This window comes from Capra hircus, chromosome 13 (genome assembly GCF_001704415.2).
Source record: "Capra hircus breed San Clemente chromosome 13, ASM170441v1, whole genome shotgun sequence".
Taxonomy (NCBI): Eukaryota; Metazoa; Chordata; class Mammalia; order Artiodactyla; family Bovidae; genus Capra; species Capra hircus.
This window is the reverse complement of record NC_030820.1, coordinates 66,492,673-66,511,936: the sequence shown is the minus strand read 5'-3', so window position 1 is coordinate 66,511,936 and position 19,264 is coordinate 66,492,673. Positions and strand designations below refer to the sequence as shown.

General features: G+C 42.1%; 1 protein-coding gene across 2 annotated transcripts in view; it reads right to left on the bottom strand.

Moving 5' to 3' along the window:
* Window positions 1-19,264, bottom strand: part of RPRD1B (regulation of nuclear pre-mRNA domain containing 1B) — a 55,774-nt gene that overhangs the window by 19,526 nt on the left and 16,984 nt on the right. For both annotated transcript variants that reach the window (XM_018056846.1, NM_001319277.1), the window contains 3 exon segments: window positions 13,415-13,527; window positions 11,750-11,876; window positions 5,295-5,470 (listed from right to left, as the gene is read on the bottom strand). In XM_018056846.1, the coding sequence (XP_017912335.1) occupies window positions 5,295-5,470; window positions 11,750-11,876; window positions 13,415-13,527 (416 nt within the window).

Genomic DNA, 19,264 nt, shown 5'->3' with positions numbered 1-19,264 from the left:
ACAAATGGCTAACAAGCACATGCTAAGATGCTCATCCTCGTTAGTCACCAGGGAAATGCAAATCAAAACCACACGATATCACTTCATATCCGCCAGGATGGCTAGAACTTAAAAAGGACAGACAACACCAAGTGTTGACAAGGATGTGGGGATGGAAAATGGCACAGCTGCTATGGGAACCAGTTCTGGCGCCTCCTCAAAAAGTTAAACATAGACTTCACTTTATGACTCAGTAATTCTATTTCCAGGTATACATATACCCAAGAGAAATAAAAATATGTCCACACAAACACTCATACACAACTGTTTACTACTACTACTACTAAGTTGCGTCAGTCGTGTCCGACTCTGTGCGACCCTATAGACAGCAGCCCACCAGGCTCCCCTGTCCCTGGGATTCTCCAGGCAAGAACACTGGAGTGGGTTTCTATTTCCTGCTCCAATGCATGAAAATGAAAAGTGAAAGGGAAGTCGTTCAGTCATGTCCAACTCTTAGCGACCCCATGGACTGCAGCCTACCAGGCTCCTCCACCCATGGGATTTTCCAGGCAAGAGTACTGGAGTGGGTTGCCGTTGCCTTCTCCATACAACTGTTTATGGCAACACTATTCATAACCGCCAAAAGGTGGAAACAACCCAACCGTGCATCAGCAAATTGATGGGTAGACATTTTTGCATATCTATACAATGGACAATTCAGCCATAAGAAGAAATGAAGTACTAATACATGTTACAATCTGGATAAATCCCAAACATGCTAAGTGAAAGAAGCCAGACTCAATTATATGAAATATCCAGCGCTGGCATATCCATGGGCACAGAAAGCTGATTGGTGGTTATGAGGGGCTGGGAGGAGGGGCACACAGGGAGGGACTGGTTAATGGGATATAGGGTTTTCTTTTGGTATGACAGAAAGTGAATTATTTTAGAATTAGATACAGGTGGTGGTTTCTCAATACTATGAATGTACTATGTGTCACTGAAACGCATATACTTTAAAAGGGTTATTATTTTCATGTTTCACCTCGTATTTTTAAAACATCTGCAGAAAGGAACACAGTTCCCCAGAGCTCGTCCCTGTGTGGCATACAGTCTGTGTGTGTACCACTGGCAGGGACATCACACAGAGATCTAAAGCATCGCTAGAATGTTAACAGTCAAACACCATGATGTTAAAATAAAAAAGGACTGATGTGTCAAGGTGGTAAAATTATGAGCACCTTCCCCATTTTGATTTTTTTCTTTTCACTGCATGTACAAATAAGATTTCCCTCCCTCGCTCTCTTTCCCCTTTGCATACACCCAGATGGAACATACCACATCAGGCTTTCTCCAGAGTGACAAGACTGGAACTCTGTCCCCCCGACTCTACGGCTTGTGAGCTTCTAGCAATCACTTGGGGCTGATGGCCACCTCTGTCCCCCAGAAACAAATTCTCCCTTTGCTCTAAGAACTGAAGTTTTAGAGGCTTTTCTGGCTCCTTTGCCTTTTTTTGAACTCATTTTCTTCTAGCTCCTCCACATTCCCGATCCTCCCTTTCATGCTGCTATCTGTGCTTCCTGCTGCATGCCCTCTTTCCCATGTCTACGTTTTCTCATGTTTACGACAAAAGCATGACAAATATTAAGCAGCTTTCCTTCTAACTTGCCTGGAGTTTAAAGCCAATGTCTATTATAACATCCAAAAGCAATAGCATGGGGAAAAAAGAAAAGAAAAAAAATAGGTAAAGAAAAAATGAGTCATGATTCTATTTAAAGGCAAAAAAAAAAAAAAAAAGGAAATACAAAGGAGGAAACCCAGTTTCCATCAAATACTCACCTTTCTTTACTAATATAGTCTTTACAACCAAGAATTAGTTTTTAAATGCAACCTAAAAAACCCTCTTCATTGAGTAAGGTTGTATCAGGTGATGAATTTCACTCCCAGAACAAATATTTACTGAAAAAAATTACGTTCCTGATACTGTAAGAGCTGCCAAAGAACACCTATTCTAGTGAACTCTGGAAGCTCTGCTGAAGGCATTGTTGTTGAGTTGCTAGGTTGCATCTGACTCTTTGCAATCTCATGAACTGTAGCCTGCCAGGCTCCTCTGTCCAAGGGATTTCCCAGGCAAGAATACTGGAGTAGGTGCCCATTTCCTTCTCCAGGGGATCTTCCCCACCCAGGGATCAAACCCATGCCTCCTGCATTGACAAGTGGATTCTTTACCACTGAGCCACCAGAGAAGCCCACTGAAAGCACAGCATTGTTCAAAAACTGCACATTTTATAAGTCGCTTTTATTTTAAATAAATGTCTGATCAAATCAGCATATTAAACAAATCACATTTTCAACTTTCCTCAGTTGATTCTAGCTTAGACATAGTGAGTTAAGGTATTCCCCTTATTGAGAACATTCTACTTTAACTTCATTCTTGCTTGTACTAGAGTGGAAGCTCACTGAGGGAGAGCATATATCCTGCTTATCTCCACTTATCTCCTGCCTGGCATGGGTTCTGCTAACTTCTTGGCTGAATGAGCAGCTGCTAAAAGAGTTTTGTTGTTGTTGAAAGGGTATGACGCCTAATTCCCACAGGAGGGCTCTGGGACCCCACTTCCCATACCTTCTGTCTTTGTCTTCCTTCACTCATCTGTCTGCACCAGTTTGGTTGTTCTCCATTTACAAATGTATTTCCCTTCTTCAGTTGCTACTTCCTCTTATGAAAAGTCTGCCAGGAAGTTTAGACCTAACCTTAAACCACAATCGTAACTGCAACCACAATCATAATTGCCAATTGTCTCCTTGATCTATATTACATACAATCCCTTGGTTTGGTTTTATGTTCAACCATCCTGTTTATGCAAAAATATTATTTCCTTGAGGGAAGAAACACAATCTCTCTGGGAGCCATAACTCTTGTCTTCTACGCCTCAGGGTCTGAATCGTCCTAGGCTCTGAATCATTACACTTCCTATCCCAAAGTTCAGGAGACACTGAGAATCTAAGATAAAATTCTCAAGTGAAAGAATAAAGAGGTACACTTATTATATAAGGAAGATATAAACCTGTAGAAAAAAATGTTATGTGTTATCAAATTAGAACTCTGGGAAGAAAAAGACTCTCAAGCAAGTAACTACATTTCCAGAGGTCTAAGAATTCCATGTTCATACACTGATGGCAATGAAAAGATTAAAAAATAAAAGCAGATTTCATTACTCTTCTGATGTGGCAGTTTTAAAACAAGGACTGGTAATGTTAAAAAAAAAAATGTTAAAAAAATACATATACTTTATGTACTGTCCCTATCAGTAAGACACGTTTGGAAGATTTAGAAGAAATCATAGTAATAATGTGTCTTTCAAGTGGCACATACTTATTAAGTTTTATCATCACCATAAAGATATAATGGAATTAAGATCACTCTATTATGGGATATGAGAAAAAAAATCTCAGATTCTAGGGAGCAGACTGTTCATATTTTTAGCAAACATGGATAAAGAATGAAAACCATCTCTCAACATCTTATATCTAAGTTTGCTTTTTTAAAATGTAGCAAATTTAGCTCCATTTTTACAATGAATAGTTTTCACTCGTATGGCTGACAGACATGGCTTGGGATAAGAACTGGGAGTTCAGAATCTACACTTTCGGGTGATGGGACATACCTGTTCTGATTCTTAAAGCGATGGAATTCCAATGCCCAAGTCAGTAAAAAAATTGGGGCTGGAAAGCAACAAAACGGATCCAAATCTCCGATCCATTTCTGCCTTAATGACCTCCTGGGGCATTTAGCAAATCATTGGTTCATCAGAAACCAGGAAGATTCCCCCAGAAGAAACATAGGGAGGAAAGTGCAACCATGAGGAAAGGAGACGAACAAAGAGTTAACTCACTCTACCAACCCAATCTCCTTCTCAAAGACTGTCCTCTATGGTAGCCTGCCACGTTCCACCCAACAGCAGCTGCTCGTGATAATCAATGTCTGACAGATCAGAGAAAGCCCTTAATGCGTCGCCAAGGGGCAGTTCAACAGATGGTATGGTGACTTACAACCAGAATCATTAATTACACTCTCTTATTAGTCCCGGGGCACAGGGCTGAAAATGCTTCCTCAGTGAAAGATGAGCATTTCAGATAAATGACCGTCTGGTACTGCCTATGAAACTCCCTTTAGGATTTCTGGTCAGTGTTGATTTCTAAATCTAAGCCATACTATTTTTATATCTCTTTCCCATCTTCCACTTTCAAGCTGGCTAGGAATATGAAGTTCCCACTAACACTGCCCATCACAGCTCTCGTAATCATTGCAGTAACGACATGGGAAGAATTGCCATCTTTCATTTCCCTGCACAAGTCAAATGACCGTGCTGAAAGGCAAACATAATCATGGCAGCCTCAGGGCTAGCTCACTTTCCGTCCCTCTGGGCCAGAGAGAGTGTTTCTTGAGTGCAGGGTTGGCAAATGGGGACAATCCCCTCCCTCCTTGATCTACTCTTGTTTCCTGTAAGAAGTGACTAATTCTTCAACTCAAAACTGTCTTCCCTTCCCAAGCCACTGGTTGCAACTCTTCTCTATATATCTTTGAAAAAAAGAAGGGCAGACATTCCTTAAAAGGAAGCTTAGCTGCAGGATGCAAGCAAAAGTTCCCAGATATCCAAACTGCTGGTTCAGTTATCAAAGGACTGAGATAAACCACCAGGTATTTAATTAAGCCAGACAAATGCATGGAGAGAAACTAGTTCTGGAGCCGCTCTCCAAGGGCATTCAGACAATGTCAACTCAGGGTAAAAATCAGCTCCTTCTCAACAGTTTGAGAACTGGGCTCCACAAACATTATTAGGTTTATGTGAAATTCTAGAACAGACTGCAGACAGAGCTTGGAAGCACACTACTTATTGGCCTTAGTAAGGATATAAGTTGGAAATAAATCTCAATATAATTCAAAAGAAAGTTTTAAGCATTTCCCAAATGCAATCATTCCTTGGCTGTGCTGAATGCCTATTCTTCTCAAACCTCAATCTACAATTGTTTTTCTTGAAATATGAGTTCAAACTAAAGCAATGAGATCCTAAATGCTGTGATTTAAGACTTCATTGCTTGCTTTCTGCATTCCACTTTGTTCTTTCCTGGACATATAAAAAACATGACTTCAATTTTCGACTTCGTTTAAATCATTACAGTATCTGATGGATGTTCTCATCTCATGAATGTTTTAAAGAAAAAAATGTGCTAATTAAGGCATAATAAAACCCTCCTAATGTGGGCTCCAGGAAGGTAAACTTGGGGAGTTTGGGTCTGCCTTGCCATGTACTCACTTCCAGTTTTTTCTCCTTTTCTGACAAAACGTCTTTCTGGTTCTGGGTGTACTCCACCAACATCCGAGCCAGCTGGCGTCGGTCTTCCAGCTCCGCCGCCAAGCGCCCATTATATTCGGCTAGTAACAGACATGCTTCATCTACTGTTTTTGAAAGACGTTCAGCTGCCTCTTTGTCTAAATACAAGCGAGACCAAAAAGAGAGAGACAATAAATAATGACACAGGCATAATTGCAAAGACTTCTGGGGGAGGTTAGCAGTTTCTCCCCTAACACCCAAGTCCAAGAATAGGCTGGAACCTGTACACAATGGACTGGCTGGCAAAATAAATCAAAGGTACTTACTCCTGTCAACAAAATGGGACCTTTCTGAACTTTCTGAAATGAGACAATTGTACAAAGAGGTGAATCTGACAAAGAACTTCAAAATGCCTATTCCTACAAAAGCTCTACAAATAAACAGAGAGATTTACAGTCATATGTGAAACAATATTTCCCCATCTCTGAAAATTTCAAAACTGCTTTCTTCATATTACATCATTAAATATTCTTTGCATATCCATCTGAAATACAAAGTAAGCACCCATTTCTTGAGTGTGAAAACTAAGACAATAAAAGCTACACAACAGATTCAGTATCGTGGGCTTTGCTGAGGAGCTGTGGACTCAAAACCATCGCTTTAAAATGGACCTATAGGGACTTCCCTGGTGGTCCAGTGGTTAAGACTTCACCTTTCAACGTAGGGGGTGTGGGTTCGATCCCTGGTTGGAAAGCCAAGATTCCACACGCCTCATGGCCAAAAAACCAAAACATAAAACAGAAGCAACATTATAACAAATTCAATAGACAAAAAAAGAAAAGCTTGATTAAAAGTAAATAAAATGGACCTGTAAGATTATATTTCTTAATCTCTGTAAGCATTAAACCTCTTGTTCAGCAAAATATAGAGTCTGATAAGACAGAAGCTTTTAAATGCTTTTGAATGTGACCCATGCTAAGAAATACACTTTATATAAATATATATTAAAAAAGAAACCAAAGTTTTATTAGACAATATTTCCTTCAGTGTGTACAGAGCATTCTATCTGCCATCTCATTTAAAAAAAAAAAAGAAAAAGCTTGGTTATTATCTACCAGACTGACTTCAGGCCTAATTAATGGGTTGCAACTCATTGGGGAAGAAACTGCAGAAGAATCAAAGTATAAGAAAGGGTGTCCTTGGGAAAAAGTGGTGAACCACACTCAACCTCAGAAGTAAGAAAAGACAAAGGATGATTTGTATTTTAAAAATCTGATGTACTTAATTACGTGTGGGGACGGTGAGGTTAACACTTAAGTATGTATGTTGCTGTTGCTGTTGTTCAGCTGCTAAGTCGTGCCCAACTCTTTGCAACCCCATGGACTGCAGCACGCTAGGCTTCCCTGTCCTTCACTATCTCCCTGATTTTGCTCAAACTCATGTCCATTGAGTCGGTGATGCCATCCGACCATCTCATTCTCTGTCGCCCCCTTCTCCTCCTGCCTTTAATCTTTCCCAGCATCAGGATCTTTTTCAATAAGTCAGCTCTTCACATCAGGTGGCTGATAGTACTGAAGCTTTAGCATCAGTCCTTCCAATGAATATTTGGGGTTGACTGGTTTGATCTCCTTGCTGTAAAAGGGACTCTCAAGAGTCTTCTCCAATACAATTCAAAAGCATCAATTCTTTGGCACTTAGCCTTCTTTATGGCCCAACTCTCACATTAGTACACGACAACTAAAAAAGCACAGCTTTGACTATACGGACTTGGCAAAGTGATGTCTCTGCTTTTTAATATGCTGTCTAGGTTTGTCATAGCTAAAAAGGCTTTAAAGGATCAAGAGAGTTCGGTGCTTTGAAACAAAGCACTAGAGACGCCAGTAGTTCCATGGGATAAGCTGAAAGTGAGTGTCAGTGATACAGATTTGTTGCTTCCTCTGAATACAGGCGGTCAAGGTGAGAGAGTTCAGCACAATCATAGGTAACCCAGATTTAAGAATTCCCCACAGAGTTTCTCTGGCAAACAGTGCCTGACTATTAGATGCTGCCTCAACATGAATACTGGAAGGTGAACTGTTGAGGGATTCCAAATTAGGCCTGATGCCAAAGATCAGGTACTTCTAGGCTCCCCCGGGACAAGGAAACAACAGGATGTTCTTGGTGGAGGAGGAGTGAGCCAAAGAAAAAACAAAGGAGAGAGACAGTTTCAGTCACCGAGGGTAAAGAGGACAGCAAAACTTATTCTTCTAGACCGGTGGCACAGTCTAGGAACAAGCTGCTGGGGTCGTTAGGTTGGTTACCTTCGTCACTGCTAAACTATTTTTGTAATGGTTAATTTCATTAAAATGTTTCAGGGCCTGTGGCAGAAAATGACAAGTAAAACACTACTTTTTGAGATTAAAAAAAAAAAAATCAATTCTCACACTCCACGAAGTTGTACAAGGGAAATAATTCATTCACACAAATAATTACAACCCAGAAAAAGAACCTGTGATAGTTTTATGAGCCAAAGAAAAAAATGCAGTTGAAATGTAGCAGTGAGATGCTCACTTTGGGGAACTCACCAGTGGCTACCCTCAAATGCTCTGCCCTCCCAAGTCCACAGACAAGCGCTGTGTGCCTCTTTCAGTCACTTACACATGGGCACCCCATCTGCTTCCTCCAAGACCCAAGTGTCTGGGACCGTCACCTGTGTGTCCCCAGCCGTCTCTCCCTCCGGAAGCATTCCCACTAGCGCACACACTGCTCTACCTTCTGACCATGGGTCACTCCCCAGCTACCGTGCCACATGCCTGCTCCTTTTACAGCGGAGCTACTCGACGGAGCTGTCTCTCCTCGTGGTCCCCACCCTCTCTCCTACCAGGTCACTAAACTCACTCCAGTCAGACTTTCATACCCCAACCCTTCCAAGCAGCCTGACATATATGTGGACTGCTATTGTGTGTCCAACGCTGTTCTAGTAACACAAAAGACCAAAACTTTCTGCCTTCAAGTTTACATTCTCAGGGAGGAAGAGAAATAAATAATACACTATATTTTACTTATTTACCAGCTGAAGATAACTCTTGAGAACAAAAAGGCAAAGCATTTGGAAGGAGGTGGTGAGAGAACAAGTCATGTGACCATCTGGGGAAGATCATTCCAGGCAGAAGAAACAGTCAAGTACAAGGGCCCTTGGAGAGTGCTTGGCAAGAAGCCCACATGACTAGAGTGTTCTGAGCAGAGTGGGGCATGATCCAACTTCTATTTTAGTGGATCACTCTGGTTACTATGTTGAAGACAGACGGATGACTGGGGGACAAGAGGCAGCAGGGAGAGCAGACAGGAAGCTACTGGGATAATTCGAGTGAAGATGGTGGAGACTCCCACTAGGCGGCAGCAGCGGAGGTGGTAACAGGTGTCAGGTTCAAGCAGTAGTTCAGATCAACAGGAATGATGAGAGGGTCATCTACTGAGATAGGGAAGACCATGAGACAAATTTGGAGGGAAGAGGAGTCTGGTTTGAGGCAGGTCAAGTCTGAAATGTCTTTCAGGATATCCAACTCAGTAACACTCAGAGCAAGAGGCTGGATGTATGGGTCTCAAGTTCAAGGAAGAGGTCAACCCTAGAGATGTAAACTAGGGGATCATTAGCACAAAAATTGTTATTTAAAGTCATCAAACAGGATGAAAGGAAATGTCAGTGAAACTAACTAGGGAAGAGAGCTAATTTATTCAAAATTAAGAGGAGAAGAAGGGAAGAAATCAACAAAGGAGCCTGAAAAGACACGAGGTTAGAGAGGAAGGCCAGAACATACGCCGTCCCAGCTTCCCCCTGCCGCCAGTAACACAGCATCAGAAACCTGGTGGCTTAGAACAACACAAACGTACTATCTTGACATTTATCATCATGGCCCTTTCCTCTATCTTCAAAATGCATCCCTCCAACTTCTGCTTCCCCAGTCACATCTCTTACTCCTGCTCTCCTTGCTCTTCCAAGGACCCGGCCCACTCGACTAACCCAGGAGAATAACCTCCCCGCCGCAAGATTCTTTACTCAACCACATCCACAAAGTCCCTTTTTCTATGTAAGACAATATATTTGCAGGCTCTAAGGATCAGAACATGGACATTTGGGGAAGACCATTATTCTGCCTACCACACCAAGTGAGAAAGTATTTTTAGGAAGAAGAAATGATCAACTGGGCCAAATTAAGAATGGGCAAAAATATATAAGGCCTTGATAAGACTAGTGAGGGGGGCACTCTCCATCCCCCTTCTGATGTCTATGTCAGAAACTTTGTCTCTTTTTATACTCTGCACCACACACAATGGGCAGAAAACATTCACCACTGAATTTAGCAACATGGAAGTCATCAGCCAACACTGATAAGAGCAGTAAGTGAAGTGAAACCAAAAGGGGGAGCGGGGAGAATAGAGACAGATGAGTATATGCCATCTATTTAGAATGTTCAGCTACACAACAGAGCAAGGAGACAATAGCCAGAGGAATGTACCAGGCCAAGAAAAAAAAATTTTCCACATGGGAAAAAAATATGTATTTTTATGCTATGGAGAATGACCCAGTGGGGCGGGGGCGGGGGAGGGACTGGAGATGCAGGAGAAAAGGGGAAAATTGCTGGAACGTGCCCTTGGGTGGGTAAGAAGAAACAGGCTTACTAGGCTAATGGGCTGCTTTAGAAAACAGCATGCTCATCCACAGAAATAGGAAGAGAAGTTAGCCAATGTTTATCATTTGTTTTGTCCAGCCACATACAATTGTGAGTGACGGCTGCCAGGAGCTGGGGGGTGGATGGGGACAGTGAATTGTTACTTTAATGATAGACAGTTTCAGTTCTGCAAGATGGAATGAGTCCCAGAAATTGGCTGTACAACGTGAATGTACTCAGCTCTTCTGAATGGCACACTTCAGAATGGTTAAGATGGCAAGTTTTGTTAGGTGTATTTCACCATAATTAAAAATCAAAATAAATAAATACTTTTTAAAAGCCATGTAAGTCCTTTCCAGTGGTCACGTATGTGAGAGTTGGACTGTAAAGAATGCTGAGCGCCAAAGAACTGATGCTTTTGAACTGTGGTGTTGGAAAAGACTCTTGAGTCCCTCGAACTGAAAGGAGATCCAACCAGTCCATTCTAAAGATCAGTCCTGGGTGTTCTTTGGAAGGAATGATGCTAAAGCTGAAACTCCAGTACTTTGGCCACCTCATGCGAATAGTTGACTCATTGGAAAAGACTCTGATGCTGGGAGGGATTGGAGGCAGGAGAAGGGGACGACAGAGGATGAGATGGCCGGATGGCATCACTGACTTGACGGATGTGAGTTTGAGTGAACTCTGGGAGTTGGTGATGGACAGGGAGGCCTGGCATGCTGCAATTCATGGGATCGCAAGGAGTTGGACACGACTGAGCGACTGAACTGAACTGAAACTGAAGTCCTTTAAGTCAGTGAAAACAGACAAATGCAATTACACATGCTGCTAATTTTATGTTAACTTGTTTTCAGTTTTGCAGACTGTGATTCAAAAAGTTGGGTTTTTCCAGGAGACTATAGGGTGAAGGGGAAAAAGAGCAAAAGGCACTGAGGGTGTGTGTGAAGGGTGATTATAAAGATCCGAAGCCGAGTAACAGAACACGAGGCCAGGAGGGGGCTAAAGGTTGGGAAAAGGGGGAAAGATCAACAGCCTGTACGCTCAACAGGTTGTTCAATCCAGTGGGTTTGATATCTGGGGTGGGGGGAGCAGAGAGCGAGCCAAGAGGCCAGGCTGTGTTCTCCAGCTATCCCACTCCTGCCTGAAGGGCTTCCCGGCCCCTCTGTCTGAGTAGCACTGCCTTCCCTCACATCTCCTCACAGCTTGCTTCCTAAATGCAGGTGGGGGCGGGGGCGGGGCGGGGTGTGGAGTTCACGCGCACTCCTTCCTCTCGACTGACCACACATAGAGCGGGAAGAATGTCAACCACCCCTCCCTGTTTAATTGGGGGTGATCACCACAAGGCCAAGGTGATATGACTAACCATATAAACCCGGGGTTCCTGGCACTGAAGAACCTCAAGGGGGCGTGGCAGGGTACAGTGTAAAAACCATGACACTGAGCCATACATCTCTTATTTGTTGAGGGGGTCTTGAGTTTAATGCTTCCCCCTCCTTTGCCCTCCTGCACACACAGTTTGTACCCTGGTTTCAAAAGACCTTACTTAAACTGAGTACCACAGGCTGAGGCACGCTGCATTTCCGCAATAACTCCTCGAGTATTCAAGCTCAGACTACGCCAGCAGCTCCTCTGTTCAGTCTGTGAGTTATGTTTGCAAATCTCAAGACAACAGAGCACCCAGCCCCAGGTGGAAGGTCTCTATCTGCAGACGTTGGCATGTCCTGGGGTCTGATGCACTGGAGATATGTTTCCCCTCCCTCATCCTTCACCCGACCTCTAACTTCTCACCTGTTATTTTTTCCAAAAGAGAAACGTCTTGCACTTCCTGGGGTAAAGAAGCAATTTTCTGTCGGACAGTAGCATCCCCTGATGCAGCATTTTCTAGGTCCTGCAAAGCTTTGATCAGCTCCTCAGTCTGTACAAAGAAAACAAAGATAACACCATCCGTGAAGATATGTGGGGATGTGGGGTTTAGAGAAACTTAGCTGGAGTTCAACAAGGTGAAGGCGAATTCTATAAATGATCATCCCTGACATTTAAAAAAGAACCACTGTCCTTACCCCAGAGTGTATACTGAATCAGTGATACGGATTCTAAGAGAATGCACGCTGTATTTCTAAGTATGAGGCAGAACACAAATGAAATTCTACATAACTGTGAAAAAGAATTTTTTTTAAAGAGTATGTTTTTGGAAACTTAAGAAAATGCAGTCTGGTTTACACTGCTTAGTTTCAAAGGATGCATGATATCTAGTATAGAACGGGCTCCAGTTCAGAGTAAAGGAACATGTATGAAATGCTCTAGCCACCTGTGTGTTGGCTGTTTAAATAAAAGGACACTACCTATTTCAATTCTTTCCTAGACTTGCTCTACAAAATGAATGTCACAAAGATGATGTTTTTGATTTCAGCAGCCACTACCAAAATTAAATGTGTCAAGCTCATTAATTATAAACAAAGAGGGAAGAAAACAAAAACAAACAAAAAAAACAAACCAAGAATGCATATTCTGTGTATAGCAAAAAAGGGTTTTTTAATTGTCAGGGAAACATACAACACTGACAGGTTAGCTAGTTCACAATGACCCCCAGAGTACCATGGAGATGGCAGTCAGGTTATCCTGAAAGTTGGTCATTTGGGCTGTTCTCTTGAAAGTTTTCAAATGCAAAGATACATGGCCTAACACTGTTTTCATGTAACTCCCAGGCTAATCTGACATCTTAACATAACACACATCAGACATGCTTTCTATTTACACTGGCCTTACACACACCCACATGCAATAAAATAAAGCTGCATTAGGCAGAAGGAGAGGCAGTGCAACTTAGTGAGATGTGCATGGTCTTCGAAGTCAGCCAGGCCCAGATTCAATCGAAACACCGAATAAGTTACTTGTCTCCTTGAGCCTCACTTTCTTTGACTGTAAATGAATACATAAACAAACAAACAGCTAAAATGAACCAACCATACAGAGTTCATGAACTACACAAGGGGGTCAAACAATGCAAATATATGGCTAAAAACTCAGTCAATGCTAGCACCTGGTCTAATATTTAAATAGCCTATAGTGTGGCAAATTTGCTGTTGCTAGACAGACTATCCTTAGGTACTAACACGCTGTTTACTTATAACACAAGCCGTGGTAGAGGACTTCTGAATGTCTTTGTAATATCTACTGCTTTACATAAACTACTTTTAAAGAATATTTTAAATTTATAGGAGTGAAAAAAAACGCCAAATCCAGTTACTCTGCAAAACACAAATCCATCCCGGAGTGGAGGCATGCAAAGACAAAATCAAGCCTGCTTCACGACGTGGATCCTGCGCCCAGTGCCAAGAGCTGCCCTCTGGTGATTCCATACTCTTGATCACTAGCTCCACCTTGTGGCCAGAACCTTCAACTAGGGGTCACTTCAAGCCACTCGGCCCTATGCTCTGGGGGGTCAAGACATACCAAGAGGGGTCCTGCAGAAGGATCTTGGGGAGAGTAGCTTCCAGGATAGTCGTCATCCTCCTCCTCTTGTATTTGCTGAAAAGTTCGCTTCAGAGATTTCTTCTCCTCTGTTGCTAGAGGAAAGAAAAAAGTGACACACGTGGGTCACTGCAGCCTGAAGAGGCAGGTCAAATGCTAAGCACAATGGGTCACAAGTAGAAAAGGGTAGAAGGGTGTACCTTTCCAGAGACGGCTTAACATTAACCCTAACTGCCACTTATTTTCAAGTGGTGGTCACTCCGTACATTATTGAGAAGAGTCAAAATGGCCTCAGTTGGTCATCTCAGATTGACTCACTGGAAAAACACCACCGGCAAAAAGCATCTAAAAGTGAAACTCACCCAACTATTTCACTAAAAAACCTCATTATCTTTAGAAGAAAACAAGAAGTTAACAGGGACAGTAAAAAGGTAACAAACCTCATGAGAAAATATAATGAAGCAAGCCAACGTGTGTACAATGAGAGACTTTACACTTTCTGGGATCATTTCAGAAAATAAGTAGTCGAGAGAGACCCATCCATAAGACTGTGTCAAAAGCTCTAAAAACAAATACCCTTTAAATCATCCCTTTAAGAACAAAACAAACCTAGTTGTACACTAAAATTTAAAATAACCATTGCTGAGCATGATGATACTACTAAGAGAAATGACCTAAGTCAACATTTTAAAATTAACCACTTTTGAGGCTAACGGGTTACATTTTTTAATTATCTGTATCATGTGCTCTTAAATTTTTATGATGGAGGTATTAATTCCAAAATCATTCCTTTTGCATTAAATTGGACAATACAAAACAAACGCCAAACAACTGAGGGACATAAAGCTGAATGAGAAATTCAAGTTTGGAAAGTAAAGAAACTACTGGATGCCTAACATGTGCCAGGCATCCCAATAGTTTCTTTACATTTGATCCTTTCAACAGTTCTAAGGCATGGTGTGTCTCCATTTTATAGGTGAAAAAATGAAGACCCAGAGAGGCTAAATAACTCATGTAATGGTATGATTTCAACATCTGTGTCTTTCCACTGAACACAACTAAAACTTACTTAGTGCCACACAACTATCCTCTCCTCCTGTCAAGGGAGAGGTGCCATGCGCCTGCCTAAGAATTCTGTGAGTTATAAACGGGACACGGATACTTCCTGCTTAATTCAACATTCTCTTCTGGAACCCAGGATGTAGCTTCTGTTCTCTACCTTACATATTAACTGAGGAAACTATGTTTGACGTGAAAGCCAAGTCAGTATCATGGGTTTCATTCTTTTTGCTTAATGCTTTGTTTCCTCTACTAAAGAAGAGAAACAGCAGCATTTGTATGACGGGCAGTCCTGTCTTCGTGCTATTCTATTATGCACAGATTTATTACCATGGTTTGGTTAAATGACACCATTCCCCCAACAACACACTTTAAATTTCAGTTGTCATGGCGTATTTACCCAGAGTAACTGCATCAACAACAAACCTCTCTGCTAACTTTGGTCCACAAATCACTACGTAAATAACAGAAGGGCATCACGATTAGTGACCGCATCACTTCTTTCAAGGTCAGTAACTGGTCACTGTTATTCAGTTCACACACAGGCAACAAAGTGTTTAGTTGCGTTGTTAGTCTCCCAGTGTCAAAATCCACATGACATTTTATAAAAATAAATAATCAAAACAGGGAACTGACTGATAAAGATGAAAGAGCAACAAAGAAACTAAACCTAAAATTAATGCTGGAAATGAAATTCACACGAAACATAAATGGGGCTGCACAAGAGACAACTGGCTGTAGGGATGCGGACCCTTGTCATGTTCTTCAAGAGACTCCGGATTCATAGCCAGAGGGAACTCAGTGAAGGCCAGCTAATCAACATAAATGAAGAAAGTGGTTGTGATGAAAAGAATGACAATGTCCTGGAGGAAGTAATGTTGACAAAATTCACTTTAGAGGAACGCTTAAGAGATACTTCACAACACTGACGGCACAAAGGAAAAAACGTTGGAAACTGATCCAAAGTTAGAGGAGTATGACAAAGACGGGAAAGATGCAACGAGCTTTGTTCAAATCACTCTTGATAAGTCTGTTACAGAGAAATAAACATCGCAACTCATGTTACTAACTTATGTTAAAAATGCTAAATAAATCTTTACTTTTTTGTTTTCTTATACAATTGAGATCAACAGTGAGTTAGTTTTTCTTTCTTTGACAAAAAAATTTTAAAAGTCACAGAACAATTGTAATTTTCCACATTGATTATTAAAATCACTTTGATGGTATTCAGCTTGACCAGTCATTTTTACAGTCCTGCACTATGCAAAGCAAGGATGGCTGTATTTTTCAAACAGAAAAGCTGTAAGGCTATAATTTGCATATGAAATACCTTTGCACACAGTGGCTGCCTAAGTAGTGTGTAGCGTGTGGTATGACCCTGTCGACATCCAGTCACTACAGTGTCAAAGTGGCTATGTTTGATTAGTAGCCACAAGAATGTAAGCACAGGAGCAAAAAAGAATTTACAGTATTGTTCTGTTCACTTCCAAACACCTAGAAGAGAATGCTGAAAAAACAACTGTTAAAGACACTAAAGAAGGTAGAAAAACGTATAAAACTTGAGTCCTTCAATTTTCCAACTCTCATACAGAAATTATTACATATAAAAACCACGTATCACTGAACATCTCAGGTCACTCAGAACCACTGAATTCAGAGAGTGGAAGCCCTACACATACCTATGTCTTTGCTTTCCCCACTGCTCCCCACCTCATTTTTCATAAGAATGTCAAGGCCCATCAGCTGAGGTTTCTCTAAAGCCAGAGAGCTTGTTTAGTAAGTCCGGGTCCTACAGCAAAAGCTTTTTGCCTCCTAAGTGGGAGTTCTTGCTGTCACTCACTCACAGCAACGCAAAACTGAAATCAAACTGATGACAATTTTAGGGCTGTTTCCATCCTTCACATCCTGATGGAAGAGGGTGTAATAGGAAGTAACCATCATCATCCTATGTTTCCGGTTCTCTCCTGTCTCCACTTAGAGGACCTACTGGAAATAAATTATTTATCATTTCCCCCACAGGGCTCCACCTTTTCTGAGCTATCTAGTTCCATTATGAACACTTCCACTGGCTCTATCTTCCAAGTACCATGCCTTGGAGAACGGCAGAATCTCTCCCCAAGTCCCAACTTGAAACAGATTCCACACCTGTGAGGAATTCTTCCATATGCCTGCTTTCTGCTTCTTCCCAAAGCCTCTTATCAGCCACCTGTCCTTTCTCATGCCTCATCCAGACCGCTGTCCCATCCTGCCTCTTCCAATCACTCCTTCTCCAGCATGGACTATACTCTGTCTCTCACTAAAGCTGAGCTCTGGCCCCATCAGGCCTCTATGCAAAACCCTGGAAAGGCCACCGAGGTTCAGCCTACTTGGTAATGAGTGGTAACGGCAGCATCACTCTCAGCACTCCCTTTCAACCGTCACCGTCTCCCTCTAACCCCACGGGCCTCGCTTTGAAAGCAGTTGGCCCTGCTACTTTGCATGGCCGTTGGCAGGCACGGGCCTTCCCTCTCTGATAGAAACCTTCAGTACCTTATTCCTCTACAGCCCTACGATGCTCAGGAAAGTGTCAACACACCTGAGCCTGAAACCTCCTGAGGGAAGAGGAAGCACAGTACTTGGAAAACCCTGGTGCTGTGCCACAAATGACCATCCCCACTGTCCTTTACATGAACCGGACTCTCCTCTGCTCATGTGCAGAGTTAGCAGTGAGGATGCCCAGAATCCTCAATTGAGACACACAACCATTAAAACGACCCAGGCATATGCCAGGCCCGTTCCTGAGTGGATTTCAGACCAGGCACCTTCCGCTATCCATTCAGCTCTGACCACAGCAGTTCCACTCATCCCCTTTTCACACCCTCACTCACTCTGTTCATAGGCAGGGCAAACATCTCAGGGGCAAAGTTCCTTCTGTCCTCATCTCGCACACCTTCTGTTCTGTCCTCCAACTCATTCCCGTGTCTCCAGGGGACCTTGCACTCAGCTAATCATCAAATGCTCTGATGACCGAAGGGTTTACAGTATGCATAGACCTGCCTATGGACTAGTTTTTCTGACAGTAAAACTAATTCTAAGGCAAAAAGTTAGCCTGAAGGATCCCCAATTACATTAGAAAATGCAATCATCTACCCAAAAACCTGGACCTTCTAAAGATCTACTAAAAATTTCCAAGATTAAAAAAAAAAAGAAAAGAAAGAAAAAAAAACCCCACAGATTTTATATCACTTTTGTAATGAAAAGAGAGGAAATACTATTTCTAATAGCTCCCTCATTCTTTGTTCCCTCCCTGCAAAATAAGAGACTTTTCTTTTAAAAACACATTAACTCCTACTTGTGGGGAGAAAAAGATGTGAAGCAAACCGAGGACTGACACCCGAGGCATGGTTCTGGGAGCACCCGACCCGTCTCATCTCGCTGGACTGAACCACCAGGTTGAGCCCTGAACCCAGGAAGCTGGGCCTAGGGTGTGTGCTCTGAACCACCATGCTTTCCAACTGAAAATACTAACAAGATTCTTCCTACTTTTGCTATTGGCTTGTATTAAGAAACTCAGAATATTAGATATTAGAACTGGGAGGGGGTGCCAAAAAGAAGCCATGTAATCACATTAATAACTTCATATCTACATGATCTCAAGTAATCCTCACACAAGCCTATGAGGTATTACTATTAATAGCCATACTGTACAGTGAGGAACCTGGGGCTCAGAGAGGTCAAATGCCATGCCCAAGGTTACACAACTTGCAAGCGACAGAGCTAGGATTCATACTCTGGAAGTTTGCTTTCAAATGCTTGCCCTGAAGAGCTAAACTAACTACACTAAAGGTCCAGGGAAGCTGAGTGACCTACTCATGAATTCATACCCTAATTCAAGTCTACTGAATCCATGTGCTTGCAAGGAAAAGTTACGGTGTGAAGAAAATACACTTTTAAGTTATATAGACCTGGGTTTATATAAACTTACTTATCAATTGTATCTACTTGGACAAAATTACTCTATCCTTTCGAGTCAATACTGTAGATTAAGTATTAATACTGTACTTAATACATACAGTCCTTCAGCACCTAACATAAATTAACAGGAAAAGCAGCCAGCAGAGACAGGAGCTGAATAAATGCTACACCCTTTGTACTTCCCTTTCCCTTCCAAAGTCTACGCCCATAGGGTACTGTGTGATTTACGCAGGACCCAAGTAAACGATGAAGTTCCACCCAGACAAGCAACGGCCTGAGTATTCCCAAGAACAGAGAGACAACTTTAGAATCTCTGGGTCCTGTACCTGAGAGACAGGTTAGAGAGTCAATTCCTAGGCAGGTTGATAAGAAGTCCAGGCGTCCCCGAGGAGAGAGGGGTCTGGGGATCTCGAGGAGGAGATAGGGGTCTGGAATTCTCAAGGAGGAGAGGACAAATATTTTTGTTCTCTACATTCATTAGTCTTAGTCACATAGTTTTTTTCTTTAAGCCCGGAACTGATGATTACACAACAAACAACTCAGTTTAAACTCTACTAAGGATTATATAACAACAATGTATCCGCTTGAGGGCAGTTCTCTTTCCTAAAAACCTTCTGGCTAATCCTGTTATCCTAAAATGTAAATTGTGGGAGTGGGTCTGGTAAAATTTTCACAAACTTGAGACATTCTTTTGATGTATTGTAATAATTAAAAAGTATGTAACTCCTTTGCTAACACTAGCAAGGGGGGCATTCTCCATCCCCCTTCTGATGTCTATGTCAGAAGCTTTCTCTGTCCCTTGTCTTACTTTAATAAAAC